Source organism: Phyllopteryx taeniolatus, chromosome 3 (assembly GCF_024500385.1).
Source record: "Phyllopteryx taeniolatus isolate TA_2022b chromosome 3, UOR_Ptae_1.2, whole genome shotgun sequence".
Classification (NCBI taxonomy): domain Eukaryota; kingdom Metazoa; phylum Chordata; class Actinopteri; order Syngnathiformes; family Syngnathidae; genus Phyllopteryx; species Phyllopteryx taeniolatus.
The window spans coordinates 26544362-26563953 of NC_084504.1; the positions used below are offsets into that span (position 1 = coordinate 26544362).

General features: G+C 38.6%; 1 protein-coding gene across 1 annotated transcript; it reads right to left on the reverse strand.

Annotated features, from left to right (window-relative positions):
* Window positions 1-473: 473 nt before the first annotated feature.
* On the reverse strand, window positions 474-10331 carry LOC133475305 (G-protein coupled receptor-associated protein LMBRD2B-like). Its single transcript, XM_061767962.1, has 17 exons — window positions 10156-10331; window positions 8356-8585; window positions 8171-8289; window positions 7886-7984; window positions 7639-7806; window positions 6676-6886; window positions 6503-6577; window positions 6324-6428; window positions 5420-5603; window positions 5000-5181; window positions 3604-3737; window positions 3422-3527; window positions 2200-2297; window positions 1685-1788; window positions 1525-1571; window positions 1039-1141; window positions 474-961 (listed from the first exon to the last, which is right to left on the reverse strand). Exons 2-17 carry the CDS (start codon window positions 8527-8529, stop codon window positions 891-893), a joined length of 1980 nt encoding a protein of 659 aa, XP_061623946.1. The 5' UTR covers window positions 8530-8585; window positions 10156-10331; the 3' UTR covers window positions 474-890.
* Between the last annotated feature and the right edge of the window lie 9261 nt (window positions 10332-19592).

The window sequence follows — 19592 nt, forward strand, 5'->3', positions numbered from 1 at the left end:
AACTGCTCACTTATTACCGGTGACGGTATTTTTATGACAATGAAGGAAGCACAGGTTGTTAACTTGGGAACTGCCTTTTTTTTTCACGACGGACTATGAATGAAGCACAATTTGCCGGCGATAGCCTTTTTTAAGGATATAGGCACTGATTATGCAGCACAGTTGATTGACAATGGCCTTTTCGACGACGGACAAATAAGTTAACATTCATTCAGCATTCATTGTCAAATGGTTGAATTTGCGAGCACATTTGTCACCCCGTTGAATTTTCTGAGGTAAAACGGGCACCGAAGGCAGTACAAATTGTCTATCAGTCGAATTAACTGCGGATGCCCCTTTTTCCGACTCACATTGAAGGGAGCAAATATTTTCAACCTGTTGAATTGCTGGCGATAGGCTTTTTCACGACTGACAATAAAAGGCGGCACAAATTAAAAAAAAAAAAAAAAAAAAAAAGAAATCCACAGAAGCTATGACTGTTACATGACACTTTAATAATTTATCCAAAAAAAAAGTCCTCATAAAAAGGAGCATTTGTAGAAAACTGACACTTCACACACATCGTGCATGCATGTTCACAGTTTCAAGAGGTGCATAATGGAAAATGTCAGAATGGGTGGCAGTAATGCTCTTGGCAATTAATTGTTCCCACTTCTTGGACTTTGACGTGGTTTTATTATTTTTCCTGAGTAATTCCATCAAGACCTTCCTACTTCCATCAAGACCTAACTACTTCCTTCCTCTTATGCCTAATGTATGTCAAATATCACCAAAGGTTGTGGTATTAAAAGTGGTAACGTCATATGGTGGATTTCCCTATGCAAAAATAGTACAGAGATGAAGTCGGACAACAAGAACATACAGTGTTAAACAAGCATTTTGTCGGGTCGTCATCCATCGTCATTGCTGTGCAGTAAACTCCTCTGCTGCTCATCAGAGTTTCGCCAAGCGAAGCCTATAACTGCAAAGACAAAATAATGTGATATGAAATTGCTAGTAAAAGTACCAATTTATTCTCAATGTTTTATGGGTGCCCACTGCTTTTCTTGGTTTGAGTTTCCTGGTCATCTTTGATTTCAACGTAACCAGTTCTGCTCCCCCCTGAAGCCCCGTGGACTCCTCCATATCGCTCTCTCCATGACTGACAACACAAAACAATAATACAATATCACAACAACTGAAACTGTGACTCCGCAAACTGCAGATATGTGTGGAACACTCTCCTTTAACTTTGCTAACAAATAAACATAAATCACTAGTTCTCGGGTCAAATGTCACCCTCTTAAACCCTAAACCGCCTATACATTAAGTCAACCACTGTTTTTTTCCCCTCATCCTAGAAAAATGCCAAAGAAAAAGCAAAACATTTTTTTCCATGATTTTAAAGGTTAACATTTCTCTAAATTGTAAACAAATTCCAACTTGTATGACCTCATTGTACTTGGGAGGTTCCACTGTCCATGTGAAGGATAATTACCATACAGTAAATATGTAATATGGAGAAGTGGATTGCAAAACACTAACCACGCTTGCGTTTGCTGCATTCTCACTTTTCTGTCGTTTTCTTCTTTCTGCAAAACAAAGTATCGACACAATGCTCAAGAAAGCACATTTAAATAAAAATAAATAAACAAATAAACTGAATTGGGTAGTCAATTGCAGCAAGTGACAAAACGAAAGCGACCTCTCCTGACGAGCTCCTTGCCCTCGTCCACCAGATCCGAGCTCAGGTCGTCATCGGCAACGTACTGATGGACGCCCAGCAGATTCAAACAGCGAGAACCCAGGCTACCAACACAAGATTGCATGAAATGCTCGTTAATTCCATTTAATTTGCATATGCATGTACACTATCATTCAAAAGATTAGGGTCACTCAAGACAATTTCATTTTTTCATGCAAACACACCGTTGTATGTAAAACAGTAGCATTCAACACAGCTAGCATCCATTCGACATGAAACTACATTCTTCTTTGTGTCCTTTCCTTCTTAATAGTTTGGTTGTCACTTAGAAATGTCCTTTTTTTTTTTTTTTTTTTTTTAAAAGAAAAAAACTTTTTTTAACAACAATTAAATGTTATCTTCATTGAAAAAAAAGAGCTTTTCTTTCTTTTTTTTCTTTTTTGCAAATGACCCCCAACCTTTTAAATTGTACTGTTTACATACGATGTAAAAAAGACAACAATACAATAACTTACTTATATAGGGTGGCAAAGCAGAGCAGCAATACCAAAACGGGGTAGTAGATGTAGAAGCCATTGGATATGAACGACAGCAGATGCATGGAGCCCATTATCTAGTTGGGACAAACTGTAACAATGAGCGTGTGGCAATCATTATCACATACAGTGGTACCTTGAATTACAAGTGACCCCAACTCACAAATTTTTTTAGAGATAAGTTGTCGCCCGGTGTATTTTTTGTTTAGCCTCGTGAGCAAATATTTGACGAATGAGTGAATTTCTGACATTCTGCCACTAGATGGCGGCAGCAAACTTTACAACATCCAGCCATTATCAGTTACCTCGCAGTCAAAGTATCTATAGTCCATCCATCCATCCATCCATCCATCCATCCATCCATTGTCTGAGCCGCTTACTTTTGTGCATATATTTTCCACGGTTTGTTCAGGTAACCATGGGACCTAAAAAAGTGAGTTTTGAGAAGAATAAGTGGACGATGTCAATTGAATTAAAGCTCGAAATCAGAGAAAAACATACGCGAGCTTGTGCATGTAGTTGACTTGGTGAGCGGAGCACTTCTACGATGAGTTAAAAATAAATACTAAGCAAGATTTAGTTCAGGCAAAGTAGTGAAAAAATATATTGCATTATTTTATCTCATATTGTATTTTTTTCCTGACATTTTTAAATTTTGTCTCATACTTTTTATCATTCTCTTCTATTTTAGTATTTTCCTAATATTTTAGTATTGTCTGTCTTATATTTGCTTTTCTTTTGTCAAATGCTTTTGTATTATTTGTCTTTTCAGTCTGATATGTTTGTATTTTACATCTAAATTTTCTCAAATGTTACCATTTTTTGTATTTTTTCAAACATTTTTGCATTTCCCTGACATCTCTTGTAATATTTTGAGCGTTATTGTTTTGACTCTGGTTGGTGAGGCGAAAATGCAGCAGTTAAGGAAAAAGTATTTATTTCTTTTCGTTCTAATTTATTGTGTTATTAGTGTATTTTATTAGTATGTTTTTATACCATACAATAGTGAACGGGCCTATTTTTATTATTAAAAATCACATTAGAAAATGTTCGGGGTGTTTTTGGGAGGCTGGATTGATTCATTTAAATCAGGATATCTAATTTGAAATCCGAGTGATTTGAGATAAAAGCATGGTCACAGAACCGAGACGAGGTACCACTGTACTTCATTTCATTGCAGCGTGACAGCAAGTCCACCCACAGACGTATAGGACGTGTGTATTCGGTCCTGGGGCGACACGGCGGGATCCATGTGGATCAGACCCAGGAAGTTGAGGCACAGCGGAGGAGTCAGGCGACAAAATAACCTTGAGAGAAGACTCAAGAAACGTTAGCCGTCTGCGGGTGTACCTAATTATGCGTCCGTAAGTGCGCTGCGCATACATGCCGCTGAACTGCAGGCTGTAGGCGTCCGTCTGGTGATGAGGCGCCAGGCAGTAAAAGTTGAACACGCGGATCTGGAACACAGTGGAGTAGACGCACACGCACAGGAAGAGGATGGTGACGAAGCACACCACCTGGTGGACACAGACAAAAGCAGGACGCCAATCAAAGTATTACTGTGGACTCATTAAACAAAACAAAAACAAAAAATGATAACATGTTTTTAATCAGAAAAATTGCACTCTAGAGCTGTGATTCTTAAAGCGTGGTATGAATACTAGTGGCACGTGGGCTCCATCTAGTGGTACCTGACTGAATCACTGAATGAAATGCTCAACACGTGGCTTGACTTTTTTTATACCTAGCACAGTACATTTGTTGAGTTCAGATCAATTTTATTTATCTCTCAATCATACATTTTAATTGAATTATTTAAGTACAGGCCCGCGACCCTTGTGAGGATAAGCGGCTCAGAAAATGGATGGATGGATGGATTTAAGTACAGTTTTTTTAAATATATGTTTAAGCTTAGTGTTAATGTTCATACTGTTATGTTACAGTGGCTAACAAAAATATGAAATTTATTTTTTTAGAACTAAAACCTCTGCCTCATTTTTGATGAACACTTGGGCCTACTATGCTACAGTATTTTAATGTTGGTCATTATGGTGGCAATTAGAGATCCAAGTACATGTTTTGACGTGGTACTGGGTGTAAAATGTTTGAGAACCACTGCTCTAGAGTATTGTATTAAAGAAAAACAAAATCAAGTACAGCGTAAAGAAGAAATCATTAATTATTTTTACTTAACTTTCTCTGCACGCCACAATTTTTTTTTTAGCCTTTTTGCCAGGCTTGTTCATATTTTTCTAGGATTTCATGCTTTCATTTAATGGATTTAATTTACACATCTGCTTCCTATCAGCGATCTTTTTTTTTTTTTTTTTTTTTTAGAACCCATGGTTAGAAAAAATAAATTGAGACAAAATACCTGCACAAAAAACTGAAAAGCACAAAACACAACATTCGCTGCACTTTCACTGCGACGGAACCGATGAAGTGACAGCCCATAACTTGTAAGTCAATGTACCACTGTATGCATCTGAGCAAGTACGGATTTCGTTACCGTGACAACAACGCGGGTAGGCAAGCAGGCAGCCTCTACTTACGGGAGCGGGGTCCAAAATGTAGGGAAAAAAAGTTGGGTGTCCATAAAGACAATAAAGCATTTTCACAGGCAGCAGTTCATACACTACACTGTATGTATGTGGTGCACGGACACATCAACTGCTTACACTTACAGTGTATGACAGTTAATGATGGCAAAATGTTACTTTAAACGTCGCCTGTATAGTTATGCAGCATTTAAAAGGCAACCCTTTGAACGATTGTCCACCTCAGTACAAATGTAGTAGCGCTGGTGTTGAGTCACGCGGACAACAATGGCGAAGAGGGAGAGGACCGGATGCCTGCTGAAGAAGGTGCACTCTGACCACACCACCACCACGGAGAGCAAAAACAGCAGCAGTGCCAGCAGCTTATAGAACACCTGACGGAAGACGCATTCCCAGTACCACTCTGGAAAAGACACGCACGCACATAAAGCACGGTTACTAAGTTAAAAAAAAAAAAATGTTGTCAAATCAAACATCAACAAATGTACAGTGGTACTCAACTTACGAATTGAATTTGTTCCATGACCAAGCTCTAAATAACTAAATACATTTCGTCACAACACCCTGAATACGGAAGGTGGTAAAATTACAAACATTAGTCAAATTAATCTAACAAAAGGGGACAATGTCCACACACTCACCTACTTTGGGAGTGTAGAGAAATTTCCGGACGCAGCTGTCACGCTCTGTCGTTGCGAAGCTGCGCACAAAGCGGTACGTCGGGCTGCTGCGGCTCTTAGCGACGTCTTCGAGATGGAAAACCCTCTCCAGCAACATGGACCACTGAACTCGAGTCTGACCGCACCGCTGCATGGCAGAGATCACCTGAAACACGCACATGCATTTTCATATACCTGTATTGCACCGACGCCACTCTGCTGTACTTTTTATGAAGCTGAACGAGCCCCTTTTTTTGTCTAACTTTGACGAACAGTCCTCTATCCATTTTCTATTAACGCTTGTCCAACGTTTACTTTGGGCGGGAGCTGGGTGGACTGGTCGCCAGCCAATCAAGGGGCACATATAGTTAAACGACCATTCACACCTCTGAACAATTTAGAGTCTTCTATGAACCTGAAAGTACAAGTTTTTGGAATGTGGGGAAAAAATCCACGCAGGGATGGCGAGAACATAAACTCAACACAGGAGGGGAGGAACCAAGATTCAAAACCAGGACTTCAGAACTTGAGACCGACGTTCTAACCAAATCACAGTGCTTTTTATACTTTTTTTTGTCTCTCAGTTTTGTCTCATATTTTGTTATACTCTACTGTATACTATTTTTGTCAATGGATTTTTTTCATACAATATTTTATAAATGTATAAATAAAAATATACAATATTTGTATTACTTTCTAATACCTATTTTTCAAGATATTTTTTGGTTTTTAATCAAATATTTGGTATTATATTCTTTTTTCTTTTACATTTTTTAACCCCTAATATTTTTGTATTTGCATAATTGCATATGTTTCTCTTTTTGCGTTATTTGAAAGCATTATTGCTTATTATTGTATATATTGCATTGAAGTCACTTAGCTGTACTTTTGTATGGAGCTGGACGAGGCTTCTTTTGGTTGGAAGGACCAGCCGATCTTCACAGGGATGTTCCACGTCTTTGCCCATCTCCTCCTGGTACTCTATGGGACACTAAAGTGACGTGACGTTAGCACATTAACGCCAAAAAAAAAAAAAAAGAGTAAATAGGCTACTTGAAGCCTCACTTTTGTCAAAATGGTGTCCACACACTTCCTGAGCGAGTGGCTATACTTGACTGACGCGTTGACGACTGACACCTCCTGATGACAACAACAGAGCGGACGCTTGTTATGCAAACATAATCAATGGCATCTGATCTGTTTTGAAAATGAACAAAGTAGTAAATAAACACTTTCACCTCCATGGCATCGGCCAAGTTCTCCTCCGCCGCCACTTTCTCGCTGGCCATCTTTGCAACCTTGAAGTAGGTTTTGGCCAGCAAGTGGGCGTGGCAGGATGACAGCCAATAGGAACGTGGGATTTCCACCAGGCCGTAGCCAAGCAACAGCACCAGGAGGAAGAGGCCCCACGTGTTGGCGGCCGTGATGCTGATGGTCTGAAACTCAGTCCTCAACACAGGTGACACAGATAGCATTTTTATAGTAATTTTGTATTTCTCATCTACTAGTTCTTTATTTTTAGAGGGTAATATTTTTTTATTTTTCTCTCTAATATTTTTGTATTCATTATGTTTTTTTTCATCCAATATTGTTATACTTTTCCCGTAATGTTTGCATATTTTTTCCTAATATTTGCTTATAAATCAAGATTTTTTTTATGCCTGTTATTTTTGCATTTCTATGTCTGATATTGTTGTATTTCTTTATGTGTGTGTGTGTGTGTGTGTGCGTGCGTGTGCCTACAGTCTAATTATTTGGTATTTTTTCTTCTACTATCTTAGCATTTTTTTCCTAATATTTTTGATGTAATTGTTTGTAATTTGTCTAACACTGTACTGTTATGTAATTTTTTTGTATTTTGTTTTTTACTATGTATAGTTTGTCTAATATTGTTTGTATTAGTCATCCAGTATTTATTTCTTATCCCCTAATATTTTTGTATTTTTTTCACCAAATGTTTGTATTTTTTTTATCTAATATTTATATCAGATATTTTTGTATTTTTTCCTCCCCTAATACTACTAATAATTTTGCACTTTTTGTGTAATACTTTTGTCTCATATGTTTGTATCTTTTATTTTTTTTCCCAATATTTTTAATTATGATGAGAATTGTTCATACCGTTTCATCCCTAGAACACAGTGAAACACTAATAAACACATTGAATGAACACCAGTCTGTCAGTGTCAATGAGAACTGACCACGTGAGTCGCCACTGTGGGTGCGCGGCGACGTAGATGAGCAGAAAGATGAAGATGAGCAGGTAGGTGCCGTAGTAGATGGCATTCTCAACAAGGGCAGCTTTCAACTTTCCCACTCGGGAGAACGCTCCCGATCGCGCGTACGACTGCATGAAGGGCAGCAGCAACCTGCATGCACGCACAAAGGAAGGGTTACTTTATTAGGTACATTTACAGAAAGCGTATGTGTGTATGAAGGGGGTCTTACCATGTGAGAAACTGAGACGTCCAATACACAACTCTCCAGAAGACAGGTAGAACACCGTCTGGTATGTAACTCCATGGCTTTTCACACACACTTGCTTCACTGTAAACACACAGTTTATTTTTTGTAACTGCCGAGTCCATTCAAATTCTGTTGTTAATCAAAACAGCCCCACCTAGAGACACAGTCAATCAGATGACTTATCTGATAAAAAAAAAAAAAAACAAAAAAAAAAACAAGAAAACAAAACTGAAGTTCCCCATTGCGGGACCAATAAAGAAAAGTTACCGCGCAGTTGGATCAAGAGTAGAGCTGTTTCCTGTCCTATTAGAGCTTCTTGTCGACGTCGTCAGAGTCACAGGGGTAGGAAGACGTGCATTATCCAACAGACACTGCTTGTAGATGGTCTGAAAGAGAAGTGCATTTCAAATTCCTCACTGAAGCATACCCTCTAATAATATATGTGTACCTACCGTACTGACGTCCAGCGGCAGGATGAAGACGATGAGGAAACAGAGGTACCAGGACGCCAGCGTCCCCAGCAGGACCATCCGTTGCTGCTTCCTCAAGTCGCCATAGCGATGGAGGAGGCCGAGCGCCAGAAAGAACACGGCCACGAGCACAAGGCCCAGAGTCACGACGCTCATTGTGACCGGCAGACGCAAGCGTGGGCTGGCGTCAGGACGTCATGATGGAATGTCAACTGTACATACAGTAGGTGGAGGCATTCATTAAGGGGGAAGGGATCTGTATTTGTCAATTGAAAGTGGAGTTTAAAGCCAAATAACAATGACGATTAAAAGTCCCGTATTTTGGCTATTTAGACCTCCATAGAGTGACTCTATAACATTGACTTAGTATAAAAGTGTCAATTTCATTTCAACACCTAGGTTTTGTCATACGAGTTTCCAGAAAAGGCCCCTCTGACAGCTACTTCTGTTTGACCCAGTTTTGTATCCACTGTGTCCATATTTGGCTAAGATCGCCCCCTTTCCTTTGATTGGTTGCCTCCGTGTAGAACAGCCACTTGTGAGAACAGACGTTTGTTATGTTTTCAGCACTGGCTCGGGAGCAGAAGGAAAGGCGGAGATCTTCGCTAGTGACATAGATAAGCTCGAGAAGTTCAAATGACTTGTTTTCAGGCCTCTCAGCAGAAAAACATCTTGGACGCCGGAATGCGTCGACGAATTAAATTCATGTTTCACATGTTTACTGAGGCACCATAGAGACAACATTACATCCCAAATACTAGAAAAATGTGGTTTGGCAAAATATGTCCCGTTTAAGGAGATATACAAAGAAAAGTCAAGAATAGAAGCAGACTGGGACAAACTAATAATTTGCATAGCTTCCAGGAAGGTGAGAGTAATATTTTATTTTACTCTAATATTTTTTTTATTTTTTTTTGCTCTATTTTTGTATTGTTCATTTATTTTTTATGCATTTTTTTCAACTATTTCTTTCATTTTGATATTACATTTTTGTAGTGCTGTCTTATATTTTGGTATTTTTCTTCAAATGTTTTTTTTTTACATCTAATATTGTTTTTCTCCTTTCCCTGAACTTGTGTTGCATCTACTGGAATAGTTTTGTATTTTATTTCTATTTTATCTAATATTATATGCTTTTTTGTATGTTTTATGTAATATTTTTGTACTTTTGTCTCAGTCTTTTATGTTTCATTAATTGTTGTAATTTTGTCTGTTTTTGCATTATTTTCTATTTTGTTGTATTTTTCATATAATATTTTCGTATTTTTGTATCTTTCTATTTACCAACATTTCATCTCGTTTTTGTATTTCTTTTGTCCAATATTCTTTTATTTTTATTTTATATTTTATTCTGTTTTTGCATTTCTTCGTTTCTGTAATATTTTAATATTTTTCATGTAATATTTTTGCAGTTGTTCCCAACATATTTGTGCGTGTGTGTGTATATATATATCACTATATATATATACAAATATATATATATATATATAGTGATTTGAGTAACACGTAAATCAAGCATCCACTATATTGTATTTCCATTGCTGCTACCCCCAAAATGTTTCAATGGGTTTTGAATGTCTGCTTCAGTGCCGTCTCCACAACTCCAACATGATCTAATTAGCATTATAGACTAAGAAATACTATTTTGATACTGTTTGCTGCAATTGTTATCACCTAAAATCTTTTTTTTTTTTTGTTGTTGCTCAGTGCTCACATAACAGATTAAGTATTTACATTGTAATTTAGCCCCTTTTAGGCGTTCAAAAGTGACAATATACTTACCTTCTCTCGCGTAAAGACGCTGACAATATACTCTTCTTACGTGGAATCCTATAACTATGCAAACAACCTTTGAAATTACATTGCGTAACAGCTTTTTAAAAACACAACATTCGTTTTACTAGCTACTACTAATAGCTCTCCGACTGGCCCCGCATGGAATTGTGGGTGTTGTAGTTCCACAGCCCAACCGGAACCAGATCAGATTTTCCGGGTAACATTTATAAAGACGAAATAAACATGACATGAATGTTCAAAAGGAACATTTTAACAAATACGTCACATGCAAGTAATAAACTATTTAAATTTGAAAAAAAATATGGAGTTCTATAAATTTGGATTTTAGCTGCGTGATGAGAGTTGTAAATGGAGACGACAGGAAACTGTCTTATTATTTTTACTATTGTCATTATTATTATCACTATTGGTAGTAGTAGTAGTAGTCGTAGTAGTAGAAGTAGTAATAGTGTACTTTTTGTCTTAATATTTGGTATTGTTTGACTAATATTCTTTTTATTATATTTGTCATGTATCATTTTTGTCTACAATTTTTTTGAAATCCATCTTATATTTCTGATATTATTTGTAAAGTACTCTAGTACATAAGAATGATGGAGCTTGAGTATATATTTTTACAGCATTTTATTCTGTATTAGTGCATATAATTCAATCCTCCAGTTGTTCAAACATTGGACAAATTGTTGTTCGCAATAAACTCTTAACATAATTAATATACGAATGTTTCTTGCGATGTATCCACGTTTTCCGATCAGATATGATGGAACATCCACAAGTAGAGGTCATCCGAATAAAGCGGGCCTGCCACGGTAAAGCAAGCGTCTCTGTGCTCCAGCAGAAAGTCCATTTGGCCCAGCAGGTCCAGGCACATGTGCTCCACCAGAGTCAGACAAGTGGACCACCCTCCTTCGGAGCCACCTGTCCACCCTGAGCCAAAAATGTCCAAATGTTCCGTGCCTTCCTCGAAGAAACCGTCCATCTTGTTGAAAATGTCTTTGAATGTGCCCAGCGAAGGACTAACAGCATTTGCAAGTACTTATTAGCGAGGCCATCTGTCAGCCCACATCCTCACTTCAACATTGACTGGGATTATCCTAACCAGGCACTCATTCGGTGGATTAAAAAAAAAAAAAAAAAAAAAGTATACGTTGTAGTTTTTCTCTAATACTGTTTTTGTGGAATATTTGTCTATTTTTTTCAACTGTTTTTCTTTTAACATGTTTGTACTTTTTTCTGATATTTTGTATTTTCTCGTTGAATATTTATGTATGTATTCTATTATTATTATTATTAAAAACATGTATTTTTTGTTTAATATGTAATTTATTTTTTTCTTGCATTTTCATTTAACATTTAGATATTTGTGGGTCTTCTTTTTAAAAAAAATATTCTTCAGCTCACATTTGTCTGTAAAATTTGTTAAAAACATTTGGTCACATATTTTATTATTTTCCATCTAATACTTTAGCATTTTCTTGTTCATAGTTTTCATTAAACCTTTTTTTGTGTTTTTCCACCAAATGTTTCTTCATTTTATTTATTTATTTATTTAATTATCTATTTGTTAATTTATTTTTCATCTGATGTTTCTATAGTTTTTCTAATATTTTTCATGAAAAAAGATGTCTAATAGTTTTTGTCCGGTATTTTAGTATTTTTCATTTTAATATTTGTTCTAATATTTTTTTATTTGTGTCTTCTTACATAGAATATTTCGGTGATTAATTTTTTATTTTTGTATTTCTCATAAAAAGCAAAGAGTCTCGAGCAACAGCTAATGTTGTGACATAAAAAAAAAATCACCCTTAACGTTTAACTATTGACCTTTCCATACAAATTCAATACAACAAACAAACATGTCGACACACTGAACTCTCACCACTAGATGCCACCACATTCAAAATAATGTATATATACGTACAGACAGGTATTATTGTAGGTTCATTGAACCCAGTCTCAAATGCCTTTAATCTGCAATGAATTTCCTCATATAGCGGCCAGGTGGTGTTTATTTACTCATCTACAGGCAGGGGACGGCGTATATTGGGGATGGAATAATACGGAAAAATATTAAACAACAATACCCAGTATATGACAATTGACATCCAGTGATAAGAGATAATTACAGTTACTATTTATTTATTTATTTATTTTGGACTGGAAAAGGGGAGGCATCTATTTATTTTTCATGAGTAGTTTTTAAGAAGGATCACCACAATTTGTCTGAGTGTGGGAACAATAGTGTCTGTAAGGTGAGATAATTGTGTTTTATTTTTCTAGAAAAAGGAAAGCGCTTATTTAAAGTGGGCATTTATTCCTCTTAAGTGGATGATGCACATGCGATCTATAGAGGGACAACCTTTTAGGATTACCATAACCTTGTTGACTGAGAATCTACACACACAGTAAGGTGTGCAAGATCATCTTTAATAATGCACAGGGACAATTGTTCACAACATGGTGGGTACTACTGTTTTTGTTAGCAACAGAATTGAAACGGTGGTGACCACGGTGGCCTCATTAACAAAACGGCTTGTGACCGTCCAAGTCATTGAACGACAGAAACGAGCGTGCTGAGACTCTCTCTCTCTCTCTCTTTTTTTTTTCTCGGGCCAGAACACCTGATCCATGGGAAACCCTCGCGCACAATGATGATGAAACAATGCGGCCACAGTTCTTCGACGTCCCTGGGAGGGTCACTGTGGGCCGCGGATCTTATAACATGCCCTGGGGAGCAACATGGTTCGGGTAGGGTTTCGGGTTTCGCTGACTGTGTGTAGTTGTGAGAAGGACAGAGAAGATGTGAGACGTGTGTGTATGTGTGTTTATTTCTTGTACTGTAAATATCTTTTTTTTTTTTAATGCTCTTTATAATTATTTTTGGGGACAGTTGTCACAAAAACAAAGGGAAGAAGATTGATACCTTTATTGTCTTTTTTATATACATATTTATGTTTAACACTATACATACAATATACATATTTACGTTTCACACAAAAGAACATTTTGGACTTTTTGGGTGTGTTAGAAGAATGGTGATGACATCATGTACAGAACACTATGTTCCGATAAAAAATAAGGTCGTCAATTAGTTTGTTCTAGGCTCAAATTGTACAGACAATGTTTAAAATAATGTTTTGAACGCTTCTAACTGTCACACTAGTGTAAAAAAAAAAGAAGTTAAACACAGTATGGTAAAAATAAAATAAAGTAAAACTACTCTGAAGATGTAATGGAACAGTAAACAGGAAAGTGATTGCAGAGTGTACAGGAAGTTCCACTTCCGTTTCTGTGGCCTGTCGTCACTCATTTGGACTTTGCAGTATCATGGATAACATAAAAAAAAAATGGCCAGAGAAAAAACAAAAACACAAGCTGCTCACTGAGCTGAAGTCATGCAGGATGATGGTTGACCTCCAATTTTGTTTGCAGAAAAACATGTTTGAAGTAAGTATTTTCTTAGGTAAAAAATTCATTTACCTTCAACTTCAAAGATAGTTTTATAAAGGTTAAATAACCCGTGTCCTAATAGAAATGCCTTTCTAGAAACCTTTTAACTGTGCCATTTTACAAAGCACATGACCGGGCTGCACTGGCCCTGAATGAACAGATCACTGCATTAAGACCACCGAAGAAACAAAAGCGAATTGGTTGCACATTCCCCAAGTAATCTCTTTAACAGAATGCAGAGAGAGAAGACTTCATGCTTGAACCAATAGCTGTACATCTTTGCACCATTTCGTCCTCAACAAGTGTACAAACAACCTCCAATTTGACCTCCCTCCCAATGTTATAAATAGCTAACTTCGTTAGTATTAATGGCTAAGCGTGCCCGCGCCACAGATCATAACGAGGTCTCATGTTGATAGTATAACAAGCTAACAATAGCATACCATTGTTTTAAAGATAATACAAGTACATTGCTTACATTTACCTTTAGCTTTACATTTAACTTGGCTTTAGGTCATAAACAGCCATAAATAGAAGTAAACAGAGAGAGAGAGAGAGATTTACCCTGTTTTCCTGTTGTTTCTATGCATTTTGTGGCACTTCACTTGGCCTTTCTTCACATTTACAAGCCACTCTTTTGTTGGGAAATGGAAAACAAAGGATTCTGTTGTTGACTTTGCTTCGTGTATGTGTGTGCGTGTGTGTCACTGATGCCGTGTGGGTCACTGAGGCGAGGGTCAAAAATAGTGGGGGCCCTACTTTAAAGCTTTAGGCTCAGTGATGGGAGGGTAAGGTATTGGTGTTATTTGTATCGCTTCGTGCGTTAAAAAAAAACTGTCTTCATATGAGCATTAAAGCGCATATTATACGTTTCTTATGGGTATTTATTTATCTTTTGACTGGGTAATCCGAGATCGTCGTAAACATTTGGATTTCACGCAGCTTTTGGAGGTTACGTAACATTATCTGTCGATACGGAAAGTTGAGGCATTACGTAATAGCAAACTGAACATGTACACTTTTTGTTCACTTCAGTGTAACATGACCAGAATGGTACACAGTACACAGTGTTTCAGTACGGGATCATATTTATCATGGGAATTTTGTTTGTTTTTGCGTGCTTGAGATAACTGTTCAATCAATCAAATAATCAATGGTTCAAACAATTTTCAATAATAAGCACAAAATTTAGCCACGACAGTCATTATATTTTGCAAATATTACAAAGTTGTTAGGCTATTGATATATTAATATAATTAATATAATATTAATATATTAAAATGTAATATACTACAGTAATCTATATTTCCATTTAACAATACTGACGTGAACATATTTTTGACTTACTAATTATAATGCATTACTTTTTGTATAAAATCCTACTTAATTTACCAATTCAAGTTATTTAAAACGAACTATCAAAGACCCCTTATGATGACGACCAAAAATGGACTCAGGTTTCCCTTGCCCGGACGCGGGTCACCGGGGCGCCCCTCTGGAGCCAGGCCTGGAGGTGGGGCTCGAAGGAGAGTACCTGGTGGCCGGGCCTGCACCCATGGGGTCCGGCCGGGCACAACCCGAAAAGGGTTGGGGTTCACCCCGGTGGACGAGAAGGGAGCCTAACTCCGCCTTCGGGTGGTGGGACGGGTCATGACTGTTGTTTGTGCCTATGCACCAAACAGCAGTTCAGAGTACCCACCCTTTTTGGAGTCCTTGGAGGGGGTGCTGGAGAGCACTCCCGCTGGGGACTCTATCGTTCTGCTGGGGGACTTCAATGCTCACGTGGGCAATGAGTGAGACCTGGACGGGCGTGATTGGGAGGGACGGCCCCCCCCCGATCAGAACCAGAGCGGTGTTCTGTTATTGGACATCTGTGCTCATCACGGATTGTCCATAACGAACACCATGTTCAAGCATAAGGGTGAGGGATGCCGTCAAGCTGAAGAAGGAGTCCTATTGAGCCTTTTTTGGCCTGTGGGACTCCTGAGGCAGCTGATGGGTACCGTCTGGCCAAGCGGAATGCAGCTTTGGTGTTCGCTGAGGCAAAAACTCGGGCATGGGAGGAGTTCGGTGAGGCCATGGAGAAAGACTTCCGGGCGGCTTTGAGGAAATTCTGGTCCACCACCCGCCGTCTCAGGAGGGGGAAGCAGTGCACCATCAACACTGTGTATAGTGGGGATTGGGTGCTGCTGACCTCGACTCGGAACGTTGTGAGCCGGTGGGAGAATACTTCAAAGACCTCCTCAATTTCACCCACGCCTTCCCATGAGGGAGCAGAGTCTGGGTTCTTTGAGGCGGGCTCTCCTATCTCTGGGGTTGAGGTCACCGAGGTGGTTAAAAAGCTCCTCGGTGGCAAGGCCCCGGGGGTGGATGAGATTCGCCAGGAGTTCCTCAAGGGTCTGGATGTTGTAGGGCTGTCCTGGTTAACATGCCTCTGCAACACCGCGTGGACATCATTGACAGTCCCTTTGGATTGGCAGACTGGGGTGGTGGTAGCTTTTTTAAGAAGGGCGACTACAGGGGGGGATCACACTCCTCAGCCTCCCTGGTAAGGTCTATTCAGGGGTGCTGGAGAGGTGGGTCCGTCGGTGAGTCAAATCTCAGATTCAGGAGGAGCAGTGTGGTTTTCGTCCTGGCTGTGGAACAGTGGACCAGCTCTACACCCTTGGCAGGGTCCTCAAGGGTGCATGGGAGTTCGCCCAACCAGTCTACATGTGTTTTGTGGACTTGGAGAACGTGTTAGACCGTGTCCCTCGGGGGGTCCTGTGGGGGGTGCTTCGGGAGTATGGGGTACCGAACACCCTGATATGGGCTGTTTGGTCCCTGTACGACCGGAGTCAGAGTTTGGTCCGCGTATCCGGCAGTAAGTCGGACTAGTTTCCGGTGAGGGTTGGACTCCGCCAAGGCTGCCCTTTGTGACCGATTCTGTTCATAACTTTTAAGGACAGAATTTCCTACTAAATCTCCCTATTGTACTAGAGCGGCTCCAACTACCGGAGACAAATTCCTTGTGTGTTTTGGACATACTTGGCAAATAAAGATGATTCTGATTTTGATTCTGATTCTATTAATACAAATGTATGAATGTGTAATGTGCTGCATTTATTTTAGGTAAACAAAACTGAAATGACTTTTTTTTTTTTTTTTTTTTATCAAACCCTGCTAAATAATGGTGACTTTGCGCTGTGTGTTTATCAGAACAGATGTCACCAAGACACACACACAAGCACACACACACACACACAGTCAGACCTTGGTTTTAGTAGTGATAGAGGTTAGACCTTCAAATATTCTGCATACCTTCACCTCACCGCAGAAGGAGAACTGAGTAAAAGTGTAGACTGCTACGTTAGCTGAAACTTGTGATCCATATGTGTGCGTGTGTGTGTGCGTTATGTTTGAAGTTTTTACATGGCAAAACTCAATATAGTGCTGTGTCCGAATGCAGCATACAGGCGATGCGTTAGTGATAAACACATTTAGACACGCCTTCCAATACCATGTGACTGCTTGTAATGGAGTTATCAGCCTGGAAGGAACTTCAGATATTTACTTACAAGTCCTAAGTTAGTCTCAAGTCTTTGGCCGGGTACACACATAAAGACAATCGGCCTGTTTTTGTGCCCATTTTTCCCCTTCCTGACCAAGCACCTCAAGAGCCAGACAATCTTTTGTCTTATGAGATTGTCCTTTAGTGTTAAAAGTGGATTTGTCCCTATTCTAGCTTCCCAAACAGGTCGGGGCTGACAATCATGAATAATGAACGGGTTCAATATTTCAGACCAAATGTCATGTATGTGGGGAAAGACGAGTCATGAAGCGGTGAATTGTGATGTGGAACAGAATATAGCCCTGACTCAACAAAAGGAAAATACTGTAAATAAAAAAAAGCATCTTACCCGATGTCATTTTTTTTTTTTGTATAAAAGTGTGTTCCCCAGATGGCAAGAAGTATTTTGAAAAGCAAGTCATTTTTTGAGGGCAACGGCATTTTGCAAGGTTTCCGGCAATTTTCGGAAGGATTCGGGAAACATGGGCACAAATCCCGAAGTGTTTCTTTTTCTTCTTCGGTTTTGTGAGATCAGGCGTAATTTCGAGATCAGTGCCGAAACATAATCTTTATCTGTTTGGTGTTCTGTCTTGATAATATTGTAGCACACCACAGACAATATGAACAAAATTGTACGGAGTCTGTCACAGATAAATAATCTTTTAAGATTTGAAAAATCCTTTTGTTCGTACCAGGCCTTAAAATAATGATATTTCTCCATATGATTCACAGATGGTTAATATCAGTAGCCATAAAAAAAAATATCATGTGACGTCACATATTTCCCAGAATGCACTGTGTCATTGCAATGATGAATTTTTGCATTAATATGGACATTAATTCTTGTTGCTTGTTTGTGTTCATGTAACCAATAGTTCGTGGAATGTGTGCCTTATTTAACTAGCATATTTATTGATGATTTATGTTGCATTATTTTTTCATGACACTGTGACTTTAGGTTGTGTGAGATATAGTGACAGCCCGGTTCGCCCAACAGCGCAATTACTGTTAAAATTAACACTCAAGTATTCCCGAGTTAACAGTAGGCTATCTTTACACAAATTTCTGAGTAACAGTATCTTTACACAATTCAAGCTGAGTGTTATTAATGTTTTACTTTTAATTTCCTGTATTGCAGTTTCCGCCCACATCCCAAAAACATGCATGGTAGGTTAATTAAGTCTCTAAATTGCCCGTAGGTGTGAATGTGAGTGTGAATGGTTGTTTGTTTATGTGTGCCCTGCGATTGGCTGGCAACCAGTTCAGGGTGTAACCCGCCTCCTGCCCGATGATAGCTGGGATGGGCTCCAGCACTCCCGCGACCCTTGTGAAGATAAGCGGCTCAGAAAATGGATGGATGGATGGATGGTTAGAATTCTATTATCTTCGTATAATGAATTAGTGTAATTAAAGAAATTGATTATTGCCAATTTGAAATAATTCAGCAGCATTTTCATGTTAATTCATTAGAAAAGGCCTGTTTAATTTACCACTTACAACTATAGAAAAAAAAATTGGGGGAGTAAGCTTAACATTTGTATCCTGTAAAATACAATTTTATCAAAAGTACAATCCTTGAATTCAAATGCAATACTTTTCAGATCTCCCTCCATGACACTGGCTTCACAAGGTAGCCTTTACACTTATCTTGGCATAGTTGTAGTAATATTGGCAGATTTAATAAATGACATTTGAACTGTTTTTTATTTCTTAAAAAAAATAAAAAAAAATAAAAAAGGCGGAATAACCTAAAAATGCTGAGCTTCAACTGTAAATAGGCAAGACTTATCAGGTCATGTAGTTTAAGTCAAAGTCCAGTCGACTCTCTCTTAAACCTACGCTAAGCAGTTCTAAAATTGCCGACTTTAGTTGGACTCAAGTAAAGTCATGTGACTCGAATCCCCCAACTACATTATATACAGTACTCTCGGAAGTGAACACAATGGAAATGAAGTGAACGAAATGTGAAGTAGTTCGTTGCCCTCAGTAAGATTCATTATTTCAACTCTGAAGTGGCTGAGGCGAACATGCTCTTGAGCTGATGCAACTCAAAACATGGCTGCCAAACATGAACTCCCTCTGTATGAGTCATGAGTGATGCATCCCACTGTCTGAACCGCACCACAATTCTTACTGACAGAGCAGAACTAAATCAGTAGTATGTAACGAGACACAACACTACAACTTCGCAATCATGTTGATGCAACACTTTAAAAGCAATAAGACTCTCTCTAATTGTGATCACTTTTAACCCATTTTCGCAGTATATGATTTTGTTGGGCCTAGCCAAGACGCCTCTTTTGTTGCACTAGCGTCGTTGCTAACATTACATTCATGCAGTTTTTGTACAAAATTTGCGCTAAAATGATCAGTCACAGACAACTTCTGTTAGCCTTTAGCATGTATGTTCTTTAGCGTTAGC